Below are 21,387 nucleotides of genomic sequence, written 5' to 3' on the forward strand. Positions count from 1 at the left end.
CACAGCCCTCCTCCACCCTTTGTAATTCCATGATTGCATAAACACAATGTCTCCAAAATATGATAGTTCAACTGAATAAACCCTGTCAGGAGGAACAGTGTTGCCTTTGCTACCCTGTGGCTGAGCAGCCACACCGAGTGCTCAGCCCCAGCAATCAGCTCTGCGCACTTGGGGAGCTCCTTTTGCTCGGGCCCCGGGTGGGAACTGCCCCCGAGCTGTTGTGGGGACACAGACGCTGCCAAGTCTGCGCCGGATGGAGTCTGTGGCTCATACTGCCAACGTCTCCCTCCCCGGGGTGCACATCCTGCTCCTTGCAGTGCAGCCTCTCCTCCAGGAGTAACTGCAGATCCCATGAAGATGCTGGGGCTGTGGGGGCACAGGTTCCCCCAGACCAGCCAGCAAGACCTGGGGCAAATGCAGCCCCTCTGGCAGAGCTCCCCCTTTCTCTGAGCCACTGGTTTCCAGTTACAAGAGAGAGGAAGATGTTAGGCTGCTGAGTCATGAGCAGGAGCCCACATCTGCCCCAGCTGCGAGAGCAGCTGCTTTGTCAAATGGATGTTTGGCACCCAGTCCAGCCCAAAGTGGGATCTCTGGGACCTCCTCCTCCCACTGAGTCCCCGGGGCTGGTGGAGTAGGACAGGAAGCACATGGGTCTCCCCACAGGGAAATCCAGGGAAGGGGGATTGGGCAGCCCCATGAGGACCCGGGAGCTGATGGGGAGGCAGAGGAAGGCCAGGCAAGTCCCAGTGAGCAAGATCCTAGCGCAACTTGGGGGCTGGGGGTGGTGAAGCCCCCCCCCCAGCCAGGCGTGCTGGGAGATGCGCAGCCGTATTTGTTGTTCTCCGTGCAGGCAGGCTGGGCACTGGATCCTGCGCAGTGGAAAGGGAGCACCATGGCTTGTGGAGGCTGCAGGGACCAGTCCTGTGGGAAAAGTCCTGCCACTGCCACTGGGGCAGGCTGGACACAGCCTCCAGCACTACCATGCAGCCCTCCAGCTCCTGGTTCAACCTCTGAGGCTGCTGCAAGGAGAGACACTATGTCCTCCAGCACAGCCATACTGCTGGTCCTGGCTGGGGAGTTCAGTGGGGTGGGGGGATGGACACACAACTGGTAAACATCCATCCATAGAATCACAGAATCTTCTAGGTTGGAAGGGACCTTAAAGATCATCTTGTCCAACCGTCAACCTAACTGACAAAAATAGACACCCACACAACAAACAAGAAGCATCACCATCACTAAACCATCCCTCCCAGCACTACATCAACCCGTCTTTTGAACACCTCCAGGGATGGTGCCTCAACCACCTCCCTGGGCAGCCCATTCCAAGGGCTGATAACCCTTTCGGTGAGAAAATTTTTCCTAATATCCAGCCTGAACCTCCCCTGGCGCAACTTGAGGCCATTTCCTCTTGTCCTGTCACCTGTGACTTGGGAGAAGAGACCGACCCCCATCTCTCTACACCCTCCTTTCAGGTAGTTGTAGAGAGCAATAAGGTCTCCCCTCAGCCTCCTCTTCTCCAGGCTGAACACCCCCAGCTCCCTCAGCCTCTCCTCATAAGACTTGTGCTCCAGACCCGGCCCTACTCCCCACGCTGTTCCTGACACAGGCCAGGATGCTGTTGGCCTTCTTGGCCACCTGGGCACACTGCTGGCTCCTGTTCAGCCCACAGTCCACCAACACCCCCAGGTCCTTTTCTGCCAGGCAGCTCTCCAGCCACTCTGCCCCCAGCCTGTAGTGCTACATGGGGTTGTTGTGACCCAAGTGCAGGACCTGGCACTTGGCCTTGTTGAACCTCATCCTGTTGGTCTCGGCCCATCGATCCAGCCTGTCGAGATCTCTCTGCAGAGCCTCTCTACCCTCCAGCAGATCAACACTGCCACCCAGCTTGGTGTCGTCTGCGAACTGACTGAGGGTGCGCTCGATCCCCTCGTCCAGATCATTGATAAAGATGTTAAAGAGAATTGGCCCCAGTACTGAGCCCTGTGGGACACCACTCGTGACTGGACGCCAGCTGGCCATCTTTCCATCCTTCTGCCCGTCCGTCCATCCCGCCCCGGAGAAGAGCTGGCAAGAACCGGAGGAGGATTTTCTGGGACACGGAGAGGAGGGAACTTATTTTGGGGCTGGAGCCCCGTGGATGGCTCTCCCTCCTCCCCCGCCCCGCCCCTCCCCTCCCCGGTGCGGCCCCGGCGAGCGGCGGTGGCGGCGAGCGGCGGTGAGTGTGCGGGGCGGCGGGGAGTGTGCGGGGCGGCGGGACCGAGCGGGACCCGGGACCCGGGACCCCCGGGACGGCCCCGCTCTCTGCTCGGCGCGGGGGGTGCGCGGGGGGCGGTACCGGGCAGAGCCCTGAAGCCCCGCTCCGCGGAGCCCCGCCGACAGCCTTCCCGGACGGGGCGGAGGCTTGACCCCATCCCCGTCCCTGTCGCTCCCCGCCTCGCAGAGGGGGCAGGGGGCTGCCGGGGGTCGCCGCTCGGTCCCTGCCGCTCCGGGGGTCCCTGCCGGTTTCTCCAGCTGGAGGGGACATTGGATTTTTTCCCCGCAGTTTTCTCCGCTGTCTGCGGGGTTTCCCCCCGTCCCGCGCACGCTCCTGGCCAGGAGCTCCCCCGTGTGTTCTTCCTCCTGCCTTTAACTGAAATGGGGGAAAATCGTGACAATAGGGCAGCCGAGAGGCCGGGCTGGGGCAGGAGAAGCTGGTGCAGTCTCTTTTTCTGTGGAGGCGGGGCAGAAGCAAGAGTTTGCCAGATGTTGATGGTGATTTTGGGGATGAACTGTGCCTGAAGGAGAACGGAGAACTTTTTTGATAGTGACCATCTAACGGAAGAGAGAGCAGGGCCGGGGCTGGTCCCGTGGGGTGGAGGCCTGTGTGTGTTTCTCCATACCCTGGAGCTTGGGAGCAGATGAGCTTCAGGGCTGCCGGGGACAGCAGAAGGGAAGGCGTTATGGGCAGAGTGGCTCAGGGTCACCTCTCCCACCATCGGGGTCTGTTCTTGCATGGAATCGCTGTCGGCTTCACTCTGGAGATATTGCAGTTCCCTCCTGTTTGTGAGGAGATGTCTCAAGTGTCTTAAATTGTCGGTTCCTCCCCACTGCTTATTCCGCAGACTCACTCTGCATCTCCAGAGCTGCAGCAGGCTTGGTTGGTGTGCTGGTCAGTGGAGCCACTCTGTGACACCTGCAACAAGAGTCCGGTCAAACCCATCTGTCCCCACCTTCCCCACCTTCACCTTGATGGAGAAGATGGTTGCTATCATCTTTCATGCCATGTTGTGTTAATTCCCATGGAAGAAATTGGACTCGGGGAACTAGCTGTTAACACAGACACTGTAAAACTTTCAGTGTTCACACAAGTCTCAGTTTTGAACACTGAAAACTGCTGGCTTTGTCCCGTTGCAGCCACTGTTACACATCTTGATAAACCTCTGAAGAAACACAGAGAGGAAAAATTATGGGGCTTTAAGGCTGTTGTATGTCTCTGGTGTGTTTCTCTGTTTCCTAACAAGATTCTTCTTTTCTCCCCCTTCCTGTCCTGTCCCTGACTTTTAAAGGAGCTGAGCTGGGAAATCTCTTGTTCAAGCCATATCCTTCTCAGTCTGATTTTGGGGAGATTGCCGCTTTGCTTTGCAAAACAGAACTCCCTGAAGAAGTGTGCCTGCCTCGGCCGGTCAGCACCCAGGCTGGAGGCCTTGCATTGCTGTCCTGCGACAGCCAAGGGGTGGCAGTTTCCTTCTCTGCTCTATTTGTGGCTATTTCTGTGCTCCATTTGTGGAGGTTTGAATCTCCTCTAGATTTGAACTGAAAGAAAAATCCCAGCCTTCATCATGGGAGATATCTGGCTGGTTGGACTGATGGTACTTGTATACATCTGGTTTCCCAAGGTTGCTGCTCAGAATCTCATAAAAAACCCCAGGGACCAGAAAACAGAGCACAGCCTGTTGATTAATGAAGTCAATGCTGACAGCCCAGGAGAGGACACTTCAGAGTTTGTGGAGCTCTATCACACCAGCGGTCAAACAGCCCGCTTGGATGGCTACTATCTGGTCTTCTACAATGGCAATGGAAACCAAGCCTACAAAGTTTTAAACCTCCAGGGCAAAGTTACTAATAGCCAAGGGCTCTTTCTCATTGGCTCCTCTTCTGTGAACCCTGCTATTGTTATTCCTAAGAACACTATCCAGAATGGCCCTGATGCCATTGCTCTCTACTATGGAAAAGGGAACTACAAGGAGGGCATGGGTGTCACAAATTATGGACTAGTGGATGCCTTGGTCCATAAGACTAAGAAGACGGACAGAGCAGACACGCTGGTCAGGGTACTCACCCCTGGCAGAGATGCTTTCCTGGAGGACTCCACCTTCAGGACCATGGATGAGTCCATAGAAAGGTGCCGTGGGGCAGATTCTCAGTGGATCTTTCAAGTGGCCATGCCCACCCCAGGCACAGACAACCACTGCATCCTAACTTCTCAGCTGAATGCATCTGCTGTCCTGATCAGTGAGGTCCTTCCTGCCTCTTCTTCCGAAGAGTTCGAGTTCATAGAGCTTCAGGGTCCCCGCTCCACCCTGCTGAGAGACATTGTTCTGGTGCTGATTGATGGTCGGACCAAAGACATTTATTTCACCATGGATGTTTATGGCAAAACCTCACTGGATGGGCTGCTTCTGATCGGTCCAGCACAAAGCAAAACCCCAGGTAAGGACTGCATTTTGAAGGCTACCTCAGAGCTGGGGGAGCTATCAGGTGAGTTTGGGGCTGGAGGACGCTGTTGGCTGTTATTGTTGTTTGTCATCCTAAGAGATTGGTAAAAATATGACTCAGAATTCAGTGGCAGATAAAAAAGCAAATAAAATGTTGCCAATTATTGGAAAAGGAATTATATCAAATACATTAAATATAAGACATTATTAGGAGAAAAAGAAAGAATGGAGGCCATCTTTTATGCCACTGTTTAAATTCATGGTTTGCTTGTGTCTTGTTTTGTCTTGTATGGGTCAGCTAGGATGGATAGTGCTCTAGAAATGCGTCCACAGAAGAAATAACTAAGTTCGCCTAGAAAAGGGAAAGCTTAGGAGGGCCCTGACAGAGGATTCAGAAATGTTGGTAGCCTGAAGAACATGGACAGGAATCCCTTGCTTACTCTTTCCACTGGTACTGGTGCCCCTTTGGGGCATCAAAAGAAGGTAGAAGGAGTTGGGTTTAGGACAAACACGTGGAAGCCATTTGTCTCACAGCGCTGTAGACCTGCAGAGCTCCGGATGAGGGACCTTGTGGTGGTCAGAAGCCCACGTGTGCCTTTGCTCCTCAGGAGGATGCAGTTCTGCTTCCAGCCCCATGGCCAGCCTGCCCAGGGCACTGCGCCACATCTCCTTGAAGTGTCTCCCTTCTCTGTGTGTAACTTCACAGTCATTCACAGCATACAGACGCTCGTCTCAGAAAGCACAAGGGCTTTTCTTCCATCACGCCACCTGCAAATGTAGGTCACCGTGTATCAGCTGTGTGAAGCTGTGATCTGAACTTCCTCCCAATGTTCAAAATTTCTTCCAGGCCACTGGAGGAGGAAGAAATGTCTCGTTATTTTGGGCACAAAAAAAGAAGATTTTGGCAGCTGGAGGCGCTGACTGTGCAGATGTCTTGTGTAATTCACTGACTCATGATTTCTGAGTCAGGGAGTATATTCATCCCCTACAAAGCTGGTTCCCATAAAAATTAAAATACTTTTGCAACTAAAAATTTTTTTAAAAGCAGTTGAGCTCCTTTTCACAATTAAAAGTTCTCTCTCACCCCAAGGAGAAGAGCTGATTGTCCACTTGAGCTCTGCTTCTCTCACCAGGAAAGGTGCTCTGCTCTCACCTCTGGATGGGCTGGGGCTGTTAGCAGTCAGTAAGCCAAGGGGGTTCAAAGAAAGCAATGGGAGAGAACAAGCAGCTTGCAGACTAAGCAGGGAATTTCTAAGGATTATGTTTAGCTGTTCCTCAAGGCTCACTAAAGTCAAGAAGGTGACTGGAGACACACTTTGGCATTTTTTTTCAATAAGGCTTTGTCAAGATGTCTCAAGCACACATTTCTGTGGAAAGTTTTACCCCCAAAACACCCAACGACACTGTTGGGATTACATTTTAATCATCTTAAAAGGATACTTAGGATACTTTTATAGTGACTCCATGATGAGCACCCTGTGAGAATTTCACCACTTGATTTAACCTGAACACTTTAAATTTGGGACAGGCATTCTTAAAACGGTCCTGATGTTAGGGTTGTCTTTGTAAGGCTTGTCTGCCTGTCACTGCAGAGAACTTAAAGCTGTGAGAGCAGTGGAGCAAAAGTCCTCCCTTGACAGATGCCAGTACGAAAACTTTTAAATGAATCACAGGATGGTTGGGGTTGCAAAGTACCTTTAAAGATCATCTAGTTCCACCCCACTTGCTGAGCAGGGACATCTTTCACTAGACCAGGTTGCTCAAAGCCCCTTCCAACCTGACCTTTAGCATCTCCAGGGATGGAATATCCACCACTTCTATGGGCAACCTGTTCTAGCATCTCGCCACCCTCATCGTAAAACTTTTCTTCCTCCTCTCTGTTAGTTTAAAAACATTACCCCTTGTGCTATCAGTACAGACCTTGGTAAGAAGTCCCTCTCCATCTTTCTTATAACCCCCCTTTAAGTATTGAAAGGGCCCAATAAGGTCTGCCTGGAGCCTTCTCTTCTCTAGGCATAACAACCCCAACTCTCTCAGCCTGTCTTCATGGGAGAGGTTCTTCCAGCCCGTGGATTATTTTTTGTGGCCTCCTCTGGCCCTGCTCCAACAGCTCCATGTCTTTCTGCTGTTGGTGGCCCCAGAGCTGGAGGCAGCACTGGGGGGGGTCTCCCCAGAGTGGAGCAGAGGGGCAGAATCCCCCCCTTCACCCTGCTGGCCACGCTGCTGGGGATGCAGCCCAGGGTGTGGACAGCTTTCTGGGCTGCCAGCCCATGTTGCCAGCTCATGTCCAGTTTTTCATCCACCAGTATTCCCAAGTCCTTCTCCACAGGGCTGGTCTCAATCCCTTCATCTCCCAGTCTCTACTGATACTGGGGATTGCCCTGACCCAGGTGTAAGACCTTGCACTTGGCCTTGCTGAACTTAAGAAGGTTCACATGGGTCCACTCCTCCAACCTGTCAAAGTCCCTCTGCATGGCATCCCATCCCTCAAGTGTATCAACTGCACCACTCAGCTTGGTGTCATCCACAAATCTGTTGATGGTGCACTCAATCTCACTGCCTGTGTCATTAATGAAGATATTGAACCATATGGACCCCTGAGGGACACCTCTTGTTACTTGTCTCCATTTGGGCATAGATCTGTTGACTGCAACTTTTTGGATGCAGCCATCCAGCCAATTCCTGATCCATTGAATAGTCCATCCATCAAACCCATATCTCTTCAATTCAGAGACAAGGATGTTGTGTCAATATCAAAGGCCTTGCAGAAGTCAAGATAGATGACAGTAGTTGCTCTTCCCTTATCCTCCAACACAGTTGCTCCACCATAGAAGGCCACCAGATTAGCCAGGCAGGGGAAAACCAGTCCCATGGACAGGGATGCCTCAGGGCTAAGGTACAGGACTCCCCCTTAATGTGCAGGTGCCCTGGTAGCACTTCTCAAGGAGTAACCAGTTCTCCTTACCCCAGTGTCTGTCATGTGGTTCCTCCTTTAATTTTGTTCCCTGAAGCCATTTACATAGGGAGAAGTATTGAGGTAGCAGCAGTCTGCTGCTTTTTAGTAGCCTCAGCAGTTCCTACTGGGTGCTGGGAAAATAGCTTGTGAAGGAACAGTAAATACAAGGAAGGAAATTGGGAAGCTCATGAAATTGGAAATCTCCACCAAACCTCAGCCTTAATTCTGTGTGCTGTTGTCTTGGGCCTTTGCTGTTTATGTGTGTATATATGTGTATGTATTGTAGAGTGTTTGTGTTTGTAAAAACTAGGGAATGTTAAATGCTAGGGGAAAAAAAGTAAATTCTTAAATACTTTTGTATCTTATTAAAGCAGCAGCTTCCTGAAAGGTTAATGGATTTTGCATATCTCTTTTAGAATTAAAAATTGACTTTACTGTAGACAAAGTCACACCAGCGCCTGCTTTCCAGTTTCCCTGCCTACGCATAAATCAGCTTCTCTGTTTGCAAAACCAAAGTAGCAGGGAAAACTACTCAGGTTTCTCCGCCAGCCTCTTCCACACTGTGAATCTGGCCAGAAATGGGGAAATTCAGGCTGAGCAAATGTGAGAAATGTTAGTGAGCCAAAACATGGGGCAGCGGATGCCAAACCTGCAATAACCAGACGAACTCAGGCACTTTCTGAGTTCCTGCGTCCTGCTGTCCAGGACTGAAGAGATGCTGGTTTCATACATGGTGGGCATCGCTCATGTGTTGCTTATGTGCCACTGTTGTTCCTTTCCTTCCTGGCGTGCAGTGGATCTGCCATTCCCAGAGAACACTACCCGTCCTGTCCTCAGAGGTGGCCCTAATGCCATTGCCCTCTACAGAGGAAACAGCAGCAGTTTTGTCCTGGGGAAGGCGCTGCCGATGACCGGCCTGTTGGATGCCTTCGTGTACACAAGCAATGAGGAACCAAACCCTGAGCTGCTGGAGACCCTGACCCCTGGCAGACCTGCCTACGAGGAAAAGCGGTGAGAGGCTGGGCAGGGCTGGGAGGAGAGTATGGCAGCAGATTCACCCTTGCCTGCTGTCACAAACTCTGGTGAGGACTGTAAGACAAGCACCACCTCCAGACCAGGGTCTCCTCATGGTGGCATTGATTCTCATCCTTTTTCCACTCCCTGGGCTGGATTTGTAGGTGTCACCCTCACCACAGCAGTCCTGGTGCAGCTGCACAGCTGTAGAATAAAGTACTTGAGGAGAAACTTTCTGAGTAAATGATTGCTGGTTATTATTTTATAATTTTTATAATTTAAAATGTATTGTTTTAAAAAGTGTAATGGTCAATATAATACATTTTCCAGTACTGCTTTCAACAGGATAAGTTTTTTTTTAAGTTCAGGTCAAAATGAGGACAAGGGAGGGACAAGGGAGGGACTTCAATATCGCTCACCTGATCCAGGAGGAAATTCCTGCCCTGCTTCATCCAGACCAAGGACTGGAAGCAGGGTTACTGTTCATTCTGAGTTGAGCCACTTTCTTTCTGGGTTTGGGGTTTCTTTTTTGTCTTTCTGGGTTAGTAACCTCAGGCTTTTGTGAGATACGAGAACTGCTTCCTTCACATTTTAGGCATGTTCTACTAATGGGAGGAAGAGGGCAACAGAGTGGGTAAAGGACAGTGGAGCAGGCGGAGGAGCAGAGGCATTGAGGTGCCGTGCACGTGAAGATGGAGTGGGGTGTGTAGAACCAGGCACTAAGCAAAAAAAATCTGGGCAAGCTCTTGACTGTGGTTTTGACAGCAAAGCAGCAGATTTGACCTCAGTGTATAACTATCAACTAAATACCAACATCCTGGCTTTTGTAGCTAAAGGAGATTTCTTTCTGGATGGGCCTGGGAAAAGACCATTTGAGATGACCATTGGAGTCAACTGCATCAGGAAAGGGTTGTAAGGAACCCTTTCATGACATCAGGAACCTGTCATGAACCCATGACATGTTCATCACTCATCACTCAATACTCAGCGTATTCCTATTCCTTCCTTTGCTCATCTTCCTCCTTCTTGTGAGACAAAACCTGCACTTGTCCTGTAAGGACATGGTCTCCTTCCGTGAGGAGCTCTGAGCAGCTCTGCTTTGTGCAGCTCCTAACAGTGGGGCTTTGTGAAATCAGAATAGTTTGGGTTGTAAGGAACCTTTAAAGGTCATCTAGTCCAACACCCAATCATGCCCAATCATGGTCTTCAGCTTGAGTTGAGGGCCCTTGCACTGGTCAGGCATTTCAATCACAGGTTCTGCCTTTCATTTTCTCTAGTTGCACTCCATCATTCTTCCCAGTGGTCCCAGGCTGAGAACGAGTGTGTCTGTACTATCTTGCCTGTCTTCAGATCAGTCATAAAAGTAGCCAGTTCTCAAAAATAAAGGGTTGGATGAAGCCTGTGCTCTTCTCTCTCAAGATTTAGTGAGCTCTTAGGCTTTTTTTTTTTGAGACAAGGAGGTACTAGTGGGGATGGGATATCTCTCCAAACCTTGTGAAGGGAGAAGACTGTAAGTGCATGGTTCATCCTCTGGTGCAGGCAGCTGTGACTGGATGGGTGAAGAGCACTCAGGTTTCAGGCTGGCAGGCCACGTTTTCTTTCATTTACATGTCTATCTCTTGCAGGCACCAGCTGGGAGATGTGTCCATGAGCCAGTGCAACTGCTGCTCTGTGACCCGGGACTCCTTGTCCTACGTCCTCAGCAGGCCCACCCCTGGCAAGTTCAATGAGTGCCCCAGCAAGCGCTTCAGCCAGACTCTCTCCTTCTGCCTTCGTGTAACAGGTGGGTTATTTCTGCTTCTATAAGCAGGACCTCCTAAGGACAAGAGCACTTGCACAAAGCCAGAGCTGTCCAGGACGACCTTCCAGAGTCACGCTGGGGCGCATGAACCAAAGGAAACACAGCTAGGACAGCTAACAATTTTCTGCAATATTTTTCTATGCAGCAACCCATGGCTGAGCTTCTCCAGTCTTGATTCCTACACCCAACTGCTTGGGGTGAAGTGAAGCCTCTTTGGGCCCTCTGAGTGATAAGCAGGAGCTGATCTGCACCCATCCCAGAATGAGCTGGATCCCGTGACTGAGGTCGCACTGGCTGGGTAACAGTTGGCTTTTTGTTTCCTAGATTGCCAGGAGTGGCTCCTGAAGCTGGAAGAGATCCTGATGACTCTGGTCCAGGCCCTTCATGCATCCTGCAGCTGTGGAGTCACTGCTGCCTACTTCAAAGGTGAGCTAGGCTGGACCAGGGCAGTCCAGGGACCACCAGTCATTAATGCCCATTCACTTCTGATTTTCAGCCCTGTGATTCCTGTTGCATTGCATCCTCCTGGCTTGGATTGCAGCTAATTTGACCTTGATTCTAATGACAGAAATATCAAGTTTTAGGCAGAGCATGGTCCTGTTCTTGCATGTTCTGCAGGGTGCTTCCATCTGCAGCTCCACCAACACACATCAGTGCTCATCTGCAGACCACCAGCTATTTTGGCCTTGAGCATTTGCAGTCAGACAGATACGGCAACAGGGTTGACATCTTACTAGGAGTTTGTTGCCCACTTGACTTTATGATCCATATGAACTAAGCCAAGTTGCAGAAGATATGTGAGTGGCCCTACTGGCCTGTGTTGCTTTTCTGATATCCCTTTTAGGTTAGTGCACAAGCGTGATGAGCACAGGCGGACACATGAAGAGGAGCCATGACTTTGCAGCCTGCATTGTCAGCAGCGTTATATTTAGCTTATGTTCAGACACAGCCCAAAGGGACTGTTCTGTTCGCTGTTGGCACTGCAAGGCTTCAAAGGGATGGGCACAGTGTCTGGGTGGGCTGTGTGACTTGGTGCCCCTTGGCATGGGCACAGCTCACAGCAACTAAGGGCAATTAAGAGCAACATAGGGCAACCAAGATGATTAAGGGATTGTAGCACCTCCCTTAAGAGGAAAGGCTCAAAGAGCTGGGGCTCTTTAGCCTGGAGAAGAGAAGGCTGAGGGGAGACCTTACCTATGTTTACAAGTACCTAAAGAGTGGGTTGAAGGAGGATGGAGTCAGACTCTTTTCAGTGGTTTCCAGCGATAGGACGAGGGGCACAAGCTGGAACATGGGAAGTTCCATTCAAATATGAGGAAAAACTTCTTCCTGGTGAGGGTGGCAGAGCCCTGGAACAGGCTACCCAGGGAGGGTGTGGAGTCCCCTTCTCTGGAGATCTTCAAGCCCCGCCTGGATGCTCCTGAGTGATGTGCTCTGGGCAACCCTGCCTTGGCAGGGGAGTTGGACTGGATGATCTCTAGAAGGTCCCTTCCAACTCTGACATTTCTGTGATTCTGCAAATGGTATGAGCTGCCCTGTGTCAGTCTGACCAGGAGGGCAGCGGTGGTAGAGGTGAGCCTTTGAGCTCTGTGTCTCTCACAGGAGAAAGTGGATCTTTGGTGGCATGGAGAAACTGAGGCAGGTCTCTGCTTGCCTCTACAGAGCCAAAGGCAGTCTGCCAGGACCTGGGCCTTGTGTTCACCACTCTGCTAACTGCTAAGTCAGAGGACCAGCTGAGCAGTCTGCTGCTAGCCTTCAAGACCTTCCTAGAGACACCCAGACTTGTGAGTTTTGACAGAAGGAACATCACAGTAGAAAGCTCCTGCTTCAAGGATTTTAATGTGCCAGAGTTGCTTCCAGGTACCGATCATCATTCTTGCAGGTTGGGGCATATGATGTGTTTGAGGGTGGCTATGTGGGTCCTAGAGGAGGGAGATGTCCCTCCCTCCATTTCACCAGCTCTGGCAAAGATCCCCTCCAATTCCATCGTTACTGGAGCCCATAATGCTCATTCTCTGGAATAGCTGCAAGCTCTGTTGTTAGTCAGAGTGTTGCCAGGGCTCTTCTAAGGAGTATGGAACACACAGATGATAAAAATCTGAGCCAGCATTCTCAGTCCTCTGCTGAATTTGGTGTCACCCCAGGAAAATAGTGTACAACATTGTGTTTTTTCCCTGGGGCTCTGTGCTTAGGTCCATATTCATGACATTTTTGCTTTCCAAGGTGTCCCATCAGAGATACCAAAAGGGACTCAAGAGCCTCCTGTGCATGGGGCCAAGCTACTAATCAATGAGGTGAACCCAGACAACCCAGGGGGAGCAGAGGATACAGAGTACATTGAGCTCTTCTACACTGGACAGGCACGCTTTGACCTCCAGGGATACTGGTTGGTCCTCTACAACGGTAAAAATAGCCGGGCCTACCGGGTGTTCAACCTGTCTGGACACCACACAGATGAGCTGGGCTATTTCTTGGTGGGGAGCAGCACTGTGCACCCAGCACCCATGATCAGGCTGCCCCCCAACACCATCCAGAATGGGGCGGATGCTGTGGCTCTCTACTACAGCAACACCACCCTCTACACAGTCAACATGGCCGTGACTGCAGAGGGGCTGGTGGACGCTGTGGTGTACACATCTCGAATTCCAGAGAAGGCACACCAGCTGGTCAAAGTGCTGGTACCAGGGCAGAGCATCCTGTATGAAAATGATTCTCACAGCACTGAGGATGAGTCTCTGAGCCGCTGCCACAGCCTGACTGCAAAACTCCAGAGCAGCTTCCAGGTAGGTTGATGGCAGATGTCCTTTCTCCATCCATAGTCACTCAGAGGGCAGATGTCCATTCTCCATCCATAGTCACTATGAGGGTAGATATCCCTTCTCCATCCGTAGCCACTGGGAGGGCAGTGATCATGTTTCAGTATGTCCCTTATTTGGGAGAGTAGGCGTTCTGGTGAGCCACATCTACCTCCTGCCATCTGCTGATGCTCTCACCAGCTCTCACCTCCCTACCCCCTTCACCTGCCTGTTGTTGGCCAGGTAACAGCTCCCTGCCCTGTGCAGCATGACTCAGAACCAGGAGATCTCTGAAGACAGCTCACATGCTGCCAACCTCAGAACAGGGGAGTCTGCCTTTGGGCAGCATCCTGGACTGTCAAGTTACCCCAAGCCAGGTGTGGAGCCACCCCTTCACTGCCACTTACATGGTGCCATCTTCAGGATGTGTGGTACGGCACATCACACCCCTGAAACCCAGCGTCCTGCGGGCCCCATGTAAGAAGGATGTGCCTCAACCACTGATGTGATTGATTTGTGTTAATTCATTCCTTTTTATTTCAAAGGAACATGAGAGAGTATGTATGCTTGTCTGGCACAAAGCTGGGTAAGGGAGGACCTTGCTGCCCCACTGCTGATGCCTGCTGGGATTCAGCAGGCATCCCAAAACTGGGACGACAAAACTGCTCTAGAAGCAGAAGAGGTCTGCTGTCAGGAGGGAGGTGCTGAGTGGCCTCCACAGTCACGTTCGAAGGGAGGTTTGCAGTGGGAGAGGACCGCAAGGAAGTGATGCTGTGGACTGGAGACACAAGTATAGAAGTGTTACTGAGAGCAGGGAAAGATAATTGTTCCTAGTCCTGCGGGTGGGAGCAAAGGCAGTGATGGGATGTGTGGTGATGGGACCCTGCAGTCAGGACTACCCTGGGAGCAGCTGGTGTGATGCAGAACCACCACATACACTTTGGGCCTCACTAGAGAGCCGTGGGAGGCACAAACGAGGTAACGCTGTGAGCAGCCATCACTCCACCTGAAGAAACAGGAGCAGCAGTGGTGGCAGCATTTTTTGTGTCTCCCTGCAGGTGACCACGGTGACACCACTGGGAGAGAACTTCTGCAGCAGCTCCTCAGCGCTGGTCCTTCCTGCCGTCCGCATCAGCGAGCTGTGCCTGGCCAAAAGCACTACCCCCTACCACTTCATTGAGCTGGAGGGGAAGCCTGGCACCAGCCTGGGAGGGCTCAGCCTGGTCTTCCTCTCAGGGAAGGAGGACAAGGTGTATGCCAGCATCCCACTGAGGGGCACCATCGGAGCCACTGGACTGTTCGTGTTTGCGCTGGACAGGGGGGACGGGCACGGTGAGGCTGATGGCATAGACCTGGCTTGTGGTCTGTCTTCAAACAAATGGGCAGGTGGTTGAGCAGCTTTGAGGAAAGAGATGGAGGAGGGTGCATGACGTGGAGAACATCTCTTCCTTGCCTTTCCTGTCCTTTATTCCTGTTCTTACCCTTTGTTCTGCCTGGGCTGTTCCATCACGCTCCGGCTGAGAAGGTGCTTAATCCTCCTCTGTGCCCTTGCTGAGCACCGCCGTGCAGGGCAGAGGGACCGGGAGCACTGAAAGCTCCTCCCGCCAGTACCAAGACAAGGAGGCTTTCAGGAGAAGCAGGGTCCACCAGGAGTGTCTGGTCATTCACTGATGCCACGTTCACTGATGCTCACTGGGCTCTGCAGTGCTGCTGCCTCCTCCTGGTCCTGAGGTGGTGTTTCCTTCATTTGTCTTTATTTTTTGTTCACCTTTAAATTCTGGCTGGGTTGCTTGAAGAGGACTGTGCATCTTGGAAGAACCTTGATCTTTTTGGAAACCTGTGTTCACAGTAAGCAGTTGCTTCTTTACAGCTTTACCTAGCCACAGTCATCACCATTACTTTGTCTTCCATTTCTGTTCTTGGAGTTCTCCTTGTTACCAGCTTGTCCTTTCAGGCTCAAGGCTCAGCCTAACACTATCTCGATGTTCACCCCTCTTATTCCCTTGGCATTTCCAGATGGGACAAACCTGACTTTCAAGGACATCTCTGCTGCTAGTGACGGCTCCAGTGCTGTTGCTGTGTACAGCACCAGCTTGATTCCTGATGGCACAAAGGCAACATCAGAGAACTTGGTGGATGCCTTAGTTTACACATGTGAGCCCAGTACAGCTGGAGGACACTTTGACTTCCTTGGACCATCTTACGCTGTGGCCTGCAAGGATGACAGGTGAGGTCGCTTCTCTGGGAAAATGCACCCAGAGCAGGGTGTTCCCTGCACCCAGAGCCACTGGATAGCACGCCACTGAGCTTGTGGCCTTTTTCTGCATCCTTCACCAGTGCTGTGACAAAAAACAGAGAGGTGGGCAGGAGGTTGCAGTGGAAAATGTTTCATCACCCTTGGTGTAGGGAGTTGAACATTCCTCCATTGCCCGAGGGATAGGTGCAGGGTCACCTGAAGGAATGCAGCCTTTACTGATAGCAGCCATACATGCTTCTTTGCCAAACTTTTTCTTTAAAAAAAAAACAACAAAAAAACCAAACAACACATGAAACAAAAAAGGATATCCCAGTAAGCAGCAGAACAAAACAAAACCCAACATTCCTTTTGCTAGAGGCAGACTCAGAGAGGGCTGAGCCTTTCTCTTGGTGGGAATACTAGCAGAGTTCCTCCTGTCCACTGGATCACCACTGTTAATGAAATCTGTACTTCTCAAGCCTTCTTCTTCCCTGTCCCATCTGGAGTGACAGGAGGTTCTGCATTCATAGCCTCCCCTATGAGCACCCGTGCACAGAGCTGGCCCCACATGCGCAGTTTTCCCAGGCAATGGATCTCTGGCTTCTGGCTGGCAGAAACCCTGTGCTGAAACCTTGGCAGGGTGGTTATTCCCAAGGTGAGGGCAGCAGTTTGTTGGGAGAGCTCCCATGGGCTGACACTAGGCAGCCTATGTCAGTCCAACCCTGAATGACTACATGCAGAAAAGCTGGTTCCTCACACCGTGACCAATTTTCTAAGCCCTGGTGTGAGGAGGGAAGCAATTAGGGTAGTGAAATGCAGGGGCAGATATCGTGTAGCTTGGAAAACTCCTCATCCTGGAGGACAAACTCTAAATTTTGGGAGGCTGGCTGTAATGAGGCAGCAATCTTACTCTATAGAAGCAAGTCAGACCAAACAGGTTTGCTCTGGCCAAGCACAGGTCTTCTCCAACCAGTGGGGTTGGCTGGACCTGTCTCTGTGATGGCTCTGTGAGTTGATACCAGCTCCAGCAAACTCTCCATCATCCCCAGTAATGTCAGGAACTGTAGCCCGCAAGGGATTTGTGGTTGAAGGTGGGAAGAAATATGTGTGTCGTGTTGGTGAGCTCTGACTTCTCTTTTGAGGACAGGCCTGTGTCCCTGAGCCGTTGCGCCGGCAGCAATGCCAGTGCAGAGCTGCAGTTTGCCATCTCGGACCCTACCCCTGGTCTGCAGAACAGCTGTCCCCAGGACACCTTTGCGGTGGATCTCCATCTCTGCTTCCTGACACCTAGTGAGTGGAGCTGGGTGCCCCGACTGGTGCGGGGTGGGAGGGCTGGGCTGGGGGACAGAAGGCTTCCCGTGGCATGGGAGGGAGATGCTGGCAGGACTTGCTGCCTCCTGGTCGTGAAAGAGGACGTGCTGGGGCAGAGCTGGTGCAGACACCCGTGTTGATGTGATGCTGCCATCTGAAGAGGGCAGCCTCCCTCACAGCTTCAGCATCTGCTTGTATGAAGGTGGCCACATCTTTAGAGATATCTCTGCTCAGGCAGGGCTGAGCCTTGCTCTTGGGATTTCTTTCTGCAGAGTTAGGTTTGCAGTAATGGCAGGAACACCCCCTGCCCCCCTCAGATCTCTCATGGTGGCAGGGGCAAAATCAGGGACACTGCCAGCAACCCCTCCTGTCTCAGCCCCTTTGCCAACCCCTGTAAAGGCCCTGCTTGGATCCACTTGGGGCGGTCAAGATCTGGGTAAAATGAAATGGAGATTCCTCCTCCTCCAGCCTCCTGAGGGGCAGGGAGTGGACCTCTCCCTTCTCTCCAAGCACAAGAGACCACTCTGCACTGGCCCATGTGGTGCGACATGTGGGGCATACCTCTTCTCCACTCCCCTGGGAGGTTGGTGAAGGAGTGAATCTGCTATACATGATGGTAGAAGGCCAGAAGTGAAGACTGACCCTGCAGGACGGGGTCAGAGGAGGATGGTCTGCAGAGGAGGGTGGGATGCAGGCCCTGGAGGAGATTTGCTCCTGAGCTCAGGCATGAAGCCAAGTGTTTTAGAAGGGGCACATGGCTGGGAGCTGCACCCAGAAAACCACCTCTCTTTTTCATTTAGACTGTTCCATGTGGACCCTGCACCACAGGAGGATGCTGGAAAGCTTGGGAAGGGTCTTGGTGAGCTCCCTAGAGGAGGAGTGCTCCTGTGGCATCTCTGAGCTCTACCTGCAAGGTTGGTGCCCTGCTCCACTTATCTGGTTTGCAGTGCCCTCCTCCCTCACCCATCCACAGCTGCTTGTCATCAGGATGGTCCCTTCTCAAGCCAAACTTGCAGACTTGCACTCGAGTGAGGGGAACTGGAGGAGCAGCGGTGGGTACATGGGACTTCAGTGAAGAGAGCAGGAGAGAGCCTGACACGGGCTGCTTGCTAGAGGAAGGGCAGGCTAGAGGGACCGTGAGGAATGGGAGTCTCTGATGATGCCTTAAGATGTCTTCCAGACAAACTGAATATCCTAAACCCACAAAGCAAAAAGCCATTTGCACTCTAGAGCACTCTGGTTCTCAGCTCTTTCTCTGTCAGACTCCTTCCATGTCCTATACTTATTCAAAGGACTTGGACCAAAAAGCTACTTCTAGAAGTCTTAAGGACTTTTAAGAGATGAGAAGAATTTTTTCCTATTTTTTGGTGGGTTTTGTAAGGAAGTGAGGGCTTTGCAGCCATACAAAGTTGCCCAAACACCTTTTGGACCCTTTGAACAAGTTCAGACAGCTCTCACCAATGGATAGAGATTGTAAAGTTACAAAGTGCAGTACCAAGTATTCTACTGGGTTGGGACGACAACTCCGAGTTCCTTTAGTCACTGAAAGAAAGGTTGAGCGTGTGCTCATGTTACTTGTGATACAGCATGGCAGCGTGATTTCAGAGCAGTGGGGAGAAGAGGGTGAAGAGCTTGAGAGCAGGAGGGTATTACTGGAGCTGGGCCTAAAGTCATGGGAGCAATGTGTTCCCAAACAGCCAGAGGGTTTCCAACCCCCAAGACCCTCTGTTGTTTTTCCGCAGAGCTGAACCTGAAGTGCGTGGACTCCCTGGTGAAGGTCTGGGGCCAGGTGTGGGCTCGCGAGCCAGAGCAACAGCAGTCCATCAAGACCTGGCACCAAGGCTTCATGGCCAGCCCCCACCCCTTTTCTGTGGATGGGAGAGTGCTGAAAACCAGTCCCGAGTGTGTTGCCCCAAAAAATGTACCGTCTGTGTTGCACAGTGTTGGTGAGTAGGAGGTTTCCATCACATCATGTGAGGCCAGATCAAGACACATCTCCACATGAGAGAGGCAATGCAGGGCAAGCCACAGGGGACCTCTGGTGATGCTTCCCAAACACAGCTGCCTTCTAGAAACTGTTGGGTCATTACAAGAGAGTTAATGTGGTGGTCGGTTCCTCTGGTGTGATGGGGTACTGTCCCGCCAATACCACTTGAAGTTTGGGTGTCTAAACCTTCTGCTGAGACTGAGCTTCACTAGAGAGCCCCTTGTTTTTGGAGCTGTTGGACACACAGCCCAGAAGGCCAATTGCTCAGAGCAGCAACTGGCAGCCAGGCTGGAGCCAGCACACCATGGGGTGTGCAGCCGGGGTGGGTGGAAGAGTGACTCTCCAGATCAGGAAGCTGGGACAGTCCAATCTGTCACTGCCCAGAGAAGTTGTGGGTGTCCCATCATTGGAAGTGTTCAAGGTGAGGTTGGGCGGGGCTTTGAGCAACCTGAGCTAGTGAAAGATGGCCCTGTGCATGGCAGGGGGTTGCACTAAATTATCTTTAAATGTCCCTCCCAACCCATTTTGTGACCCTCTGATTCTGTGCCCTCCTGATGGCACCCTGTGCTGGGAAAGGTCATGGCTACAATGGTGTGTCTCTACCTTTGTACCCTCAGCTCCCATCCAGGGCTGGAAAATCACCCTGTTTGTCGTGGGATGTCTCCTGCTTGTGTTCTTGTTCGTCAGCCTGGCATTTTACTTCATCAAAAGGTGAGAAACACTTTCCCGTCTGCCTTTCATCTCTCACCCTCTCCTTCCCCAGTGCTTCTTCTCTAATTGCTGCACAGAGACCTGCTCCTTCACTCAGGCGAACACCTACATTCAGATGCTGCATCCAAAGCACCTTTGATTTTGATGTGGCAGACTCCAGGTTCTGCTAGAGGTTCAGATAACCACCAATAAAACCATGGATAATGCTAGGCGTGTCAGTGGGCACAGTGTAAAGGCTATCAATCTTACTTACAACGTGCTGTGGTGGGAGAGCAGAAAGCTGAAGGCTCGTGGCATGCAAGGGGCAGTGGGATGTTGCTTTGAACACAGGGAAGAGCTCTTTCTTAGAGTGGGGTGGAAGAACAGACAGTTTAGGATTATCTTGATGGAAACAGTTTTCACGTTATAACAATACACCACTTTAAATAATTACTTGGCATTTTCTAATGTTGTCAGCAGGCAAACAGCAGCTTAACAGTCAGGCTGCATGTTTGTCTGAAATAAATATTACAGTAGGTGGGCTATTTAACCAGCCCGGGGGATTTACTGCCATGAACCTTTACTGATCTTCTTTTATCATTGGATAGGGTGCTGGTGTGCAAGTGTTCAAAATGAGTAAAGTTCTTAAAATACGTTTGGGGAATAGAAAACTTAGGTTGTATTTTTAAAAGAAATTTTAAAAATAACCTTGTCGGGTTTAGGGAATCTCTTTCAGAAACCAGAGTTGTACATGATGTACGTGCCATGTGATGGCAGGTGTTCTGCTCCTGTTTTCTCCAAAATGTTAACGGAGATCTCAGTAAACTCTGTGCCTGCTGAAGGCTGGTCATCCAGCCCCTTCATTTTAAGTGCAAAGATGAGATGCAGATTAGCTGCCTTGTGCAAAAGAGCAGAGCAACTGATCTTCCATTTTTCTTTGTCTGTTGCTTTTCAGACATCCTCAAAATTACACCAACATCGAAATGAATGACCATTGGGAGATTGCAGCAGACTCCTAATGCTCCTGGCCACAGTGGCAGAGATAGAGTCTAACAGCGCTGGGGGTGGGGGGGGGCAGACTGGTTGTCCAGCTCCCCCACCTACCGAGGTTGCTGCAAGGACCTCCAAAATGCCCAGATGTATTTATACATATATATGTGTGTGTGTGTATGCAGATCTGCGTGTATGCGTGTGTGTGTATACAAATACCTGAATTATTTTTACACTTCTGAATTTTGACCTCAGACTAAAGGAATTCAAAAAAAACAGGCTGAGAACTTCTTCTTCTGGGCAAAGTTTGTGCTAAGTGTGGTGGACAGAAGGAAAGGAGCCTGCTTGGCTGATGCAGAGGGAGGACTCCTACTCCCTACTGTCTCCTCTCGAGATTCACTGCTGGGTGATGAACCAAGGCCACCCCTCAGCAGACCCTTCCACCTGGCAGGCAAGTCGAGCTTCCAGTCCCTTTGGACTCCACCGCTGCAGGGAAAGTACATCACCCTCCCTTGAGCCCTTCTCCAGGCAAGGGGCTTCTCCACATTGTGTCCCTCTCTGCTTGAGCAGCTCTGCGCCACCAGCAGCCTACACCAGGGAGAGCCCTTGCTGCTAGGGACCACAGCCAGTGAGGATGTCCTGCCCAGAAAAAGGGCTTAGAAGAGAGACAAATATGCCCAGGTGCAACCTGTTCTTGTATGGTCCTGCACGTATCCTGGCCCAGCAGTGGGCAGGAGCAGTGCCAGACTCCAGATCTGTTGAGAATTTGGGGTGAGGAGGGTGACCTAGGTGGAATCTGCTCCTACACAAGTGTGATATACACAAGTGTGACATAGCCCTAACACAAGTGTGACCCTAACACACTTAGCTCCCTGCGGCAGCTGACACCAGGCCTCCGGTAGCATCCTTC

The 21,387-nt window shown here is 51.4% G+C and overlaps 1 protein-coding gene across 2 annotated transcripts; it reads left to right on the forward strand.

Moving 5' to 3' along the window:
• Nucleotides 1-2,187: 2,187 nt before the first annotated feature.
• Nucleotides 2,188-20,753, forward strand: LOC106897803. Of its 2 annotated transcripts, XM_014958680.1 has the most exons (14): nucleotides 2,188-2,218; nucleotides 3,549-4,692; nucleotides 8,448-8,664; nucleotides 10,293-10,450; nucleotides 10,793-10,894; nucleotides 12,131-12,328; nucleotides 12,692-13,251; nucleotides 14,322-14,595; nucleotides 15,280-15,490; nucleotides 16,647-16,789; nucleotides 17,611-17,724; nucleotides 18,553-18,756; nucleotides 19,415-19,508; nucleotides 20,443-20,753. In XM_014958680.1, exons 2-14 carry the CDS (start codon nucleotides 3,822-3,824, stop codon nucleotides 20,504-20,506), a joined length of 3,210 nt encoding a protein of 1,069 aa, XP_014814166.1. In that variant the 5' UTR covers nucleotides 2,188-2,218; nucleotides 3,549-3,821; the 3' UTR covers nucleotides 20,507-20,753. The 2 variants fall into 2 exon arrangements, with proteins under 2 accessions (XP_014814166.1, XP_014814167.1); XM_014958681.1 differs by lacking the exon at nucleotides 17,611-17,724.
• The last annotated feature ends 634 nt before the right edge of the window (nucleotides 20,754-21,387 follow it).

This window comes from Calidris pugnax, unplaced genomic scaffold (assembly GCF_001431845.1).
Source record: "Calidris pugnax isolate Ruff unplaced genomic scaffold, ASM143184v1 scaffold244, whole genome shotgun sequence".
NCBI lineage: Eukaryota > Metazoa > Chordata > Aves > Charadriiformes > Scolopacidae > Calidris > Calidris pugnax.

Excerpts from the sequence above, each read along its gene's own strand:
- LOC106897803 (XM_014958680.1), top strand. The coding sequence starts at position 3,822 with ATGGGAGATATCTGGCTGGTTGGACTGATGGTACTTGTATACATCTGG. Across the intron at positions 8,665-10,292 it reads CCTGCCTACGAGGAAAAGCG|GCACCAGCTGGGAGATGTGT; the intron begins GTGAGAGGCTGG and ends TATCTCTTGCAG. Across the intron at positions 15,491-16,646 it reads GTGGCCTGCAAGGATGACAG|GCCTGTGTCCCTGAGCCGTT; the intron begins GTGAGGTCGCTT and ends TTTTGAGGACAG.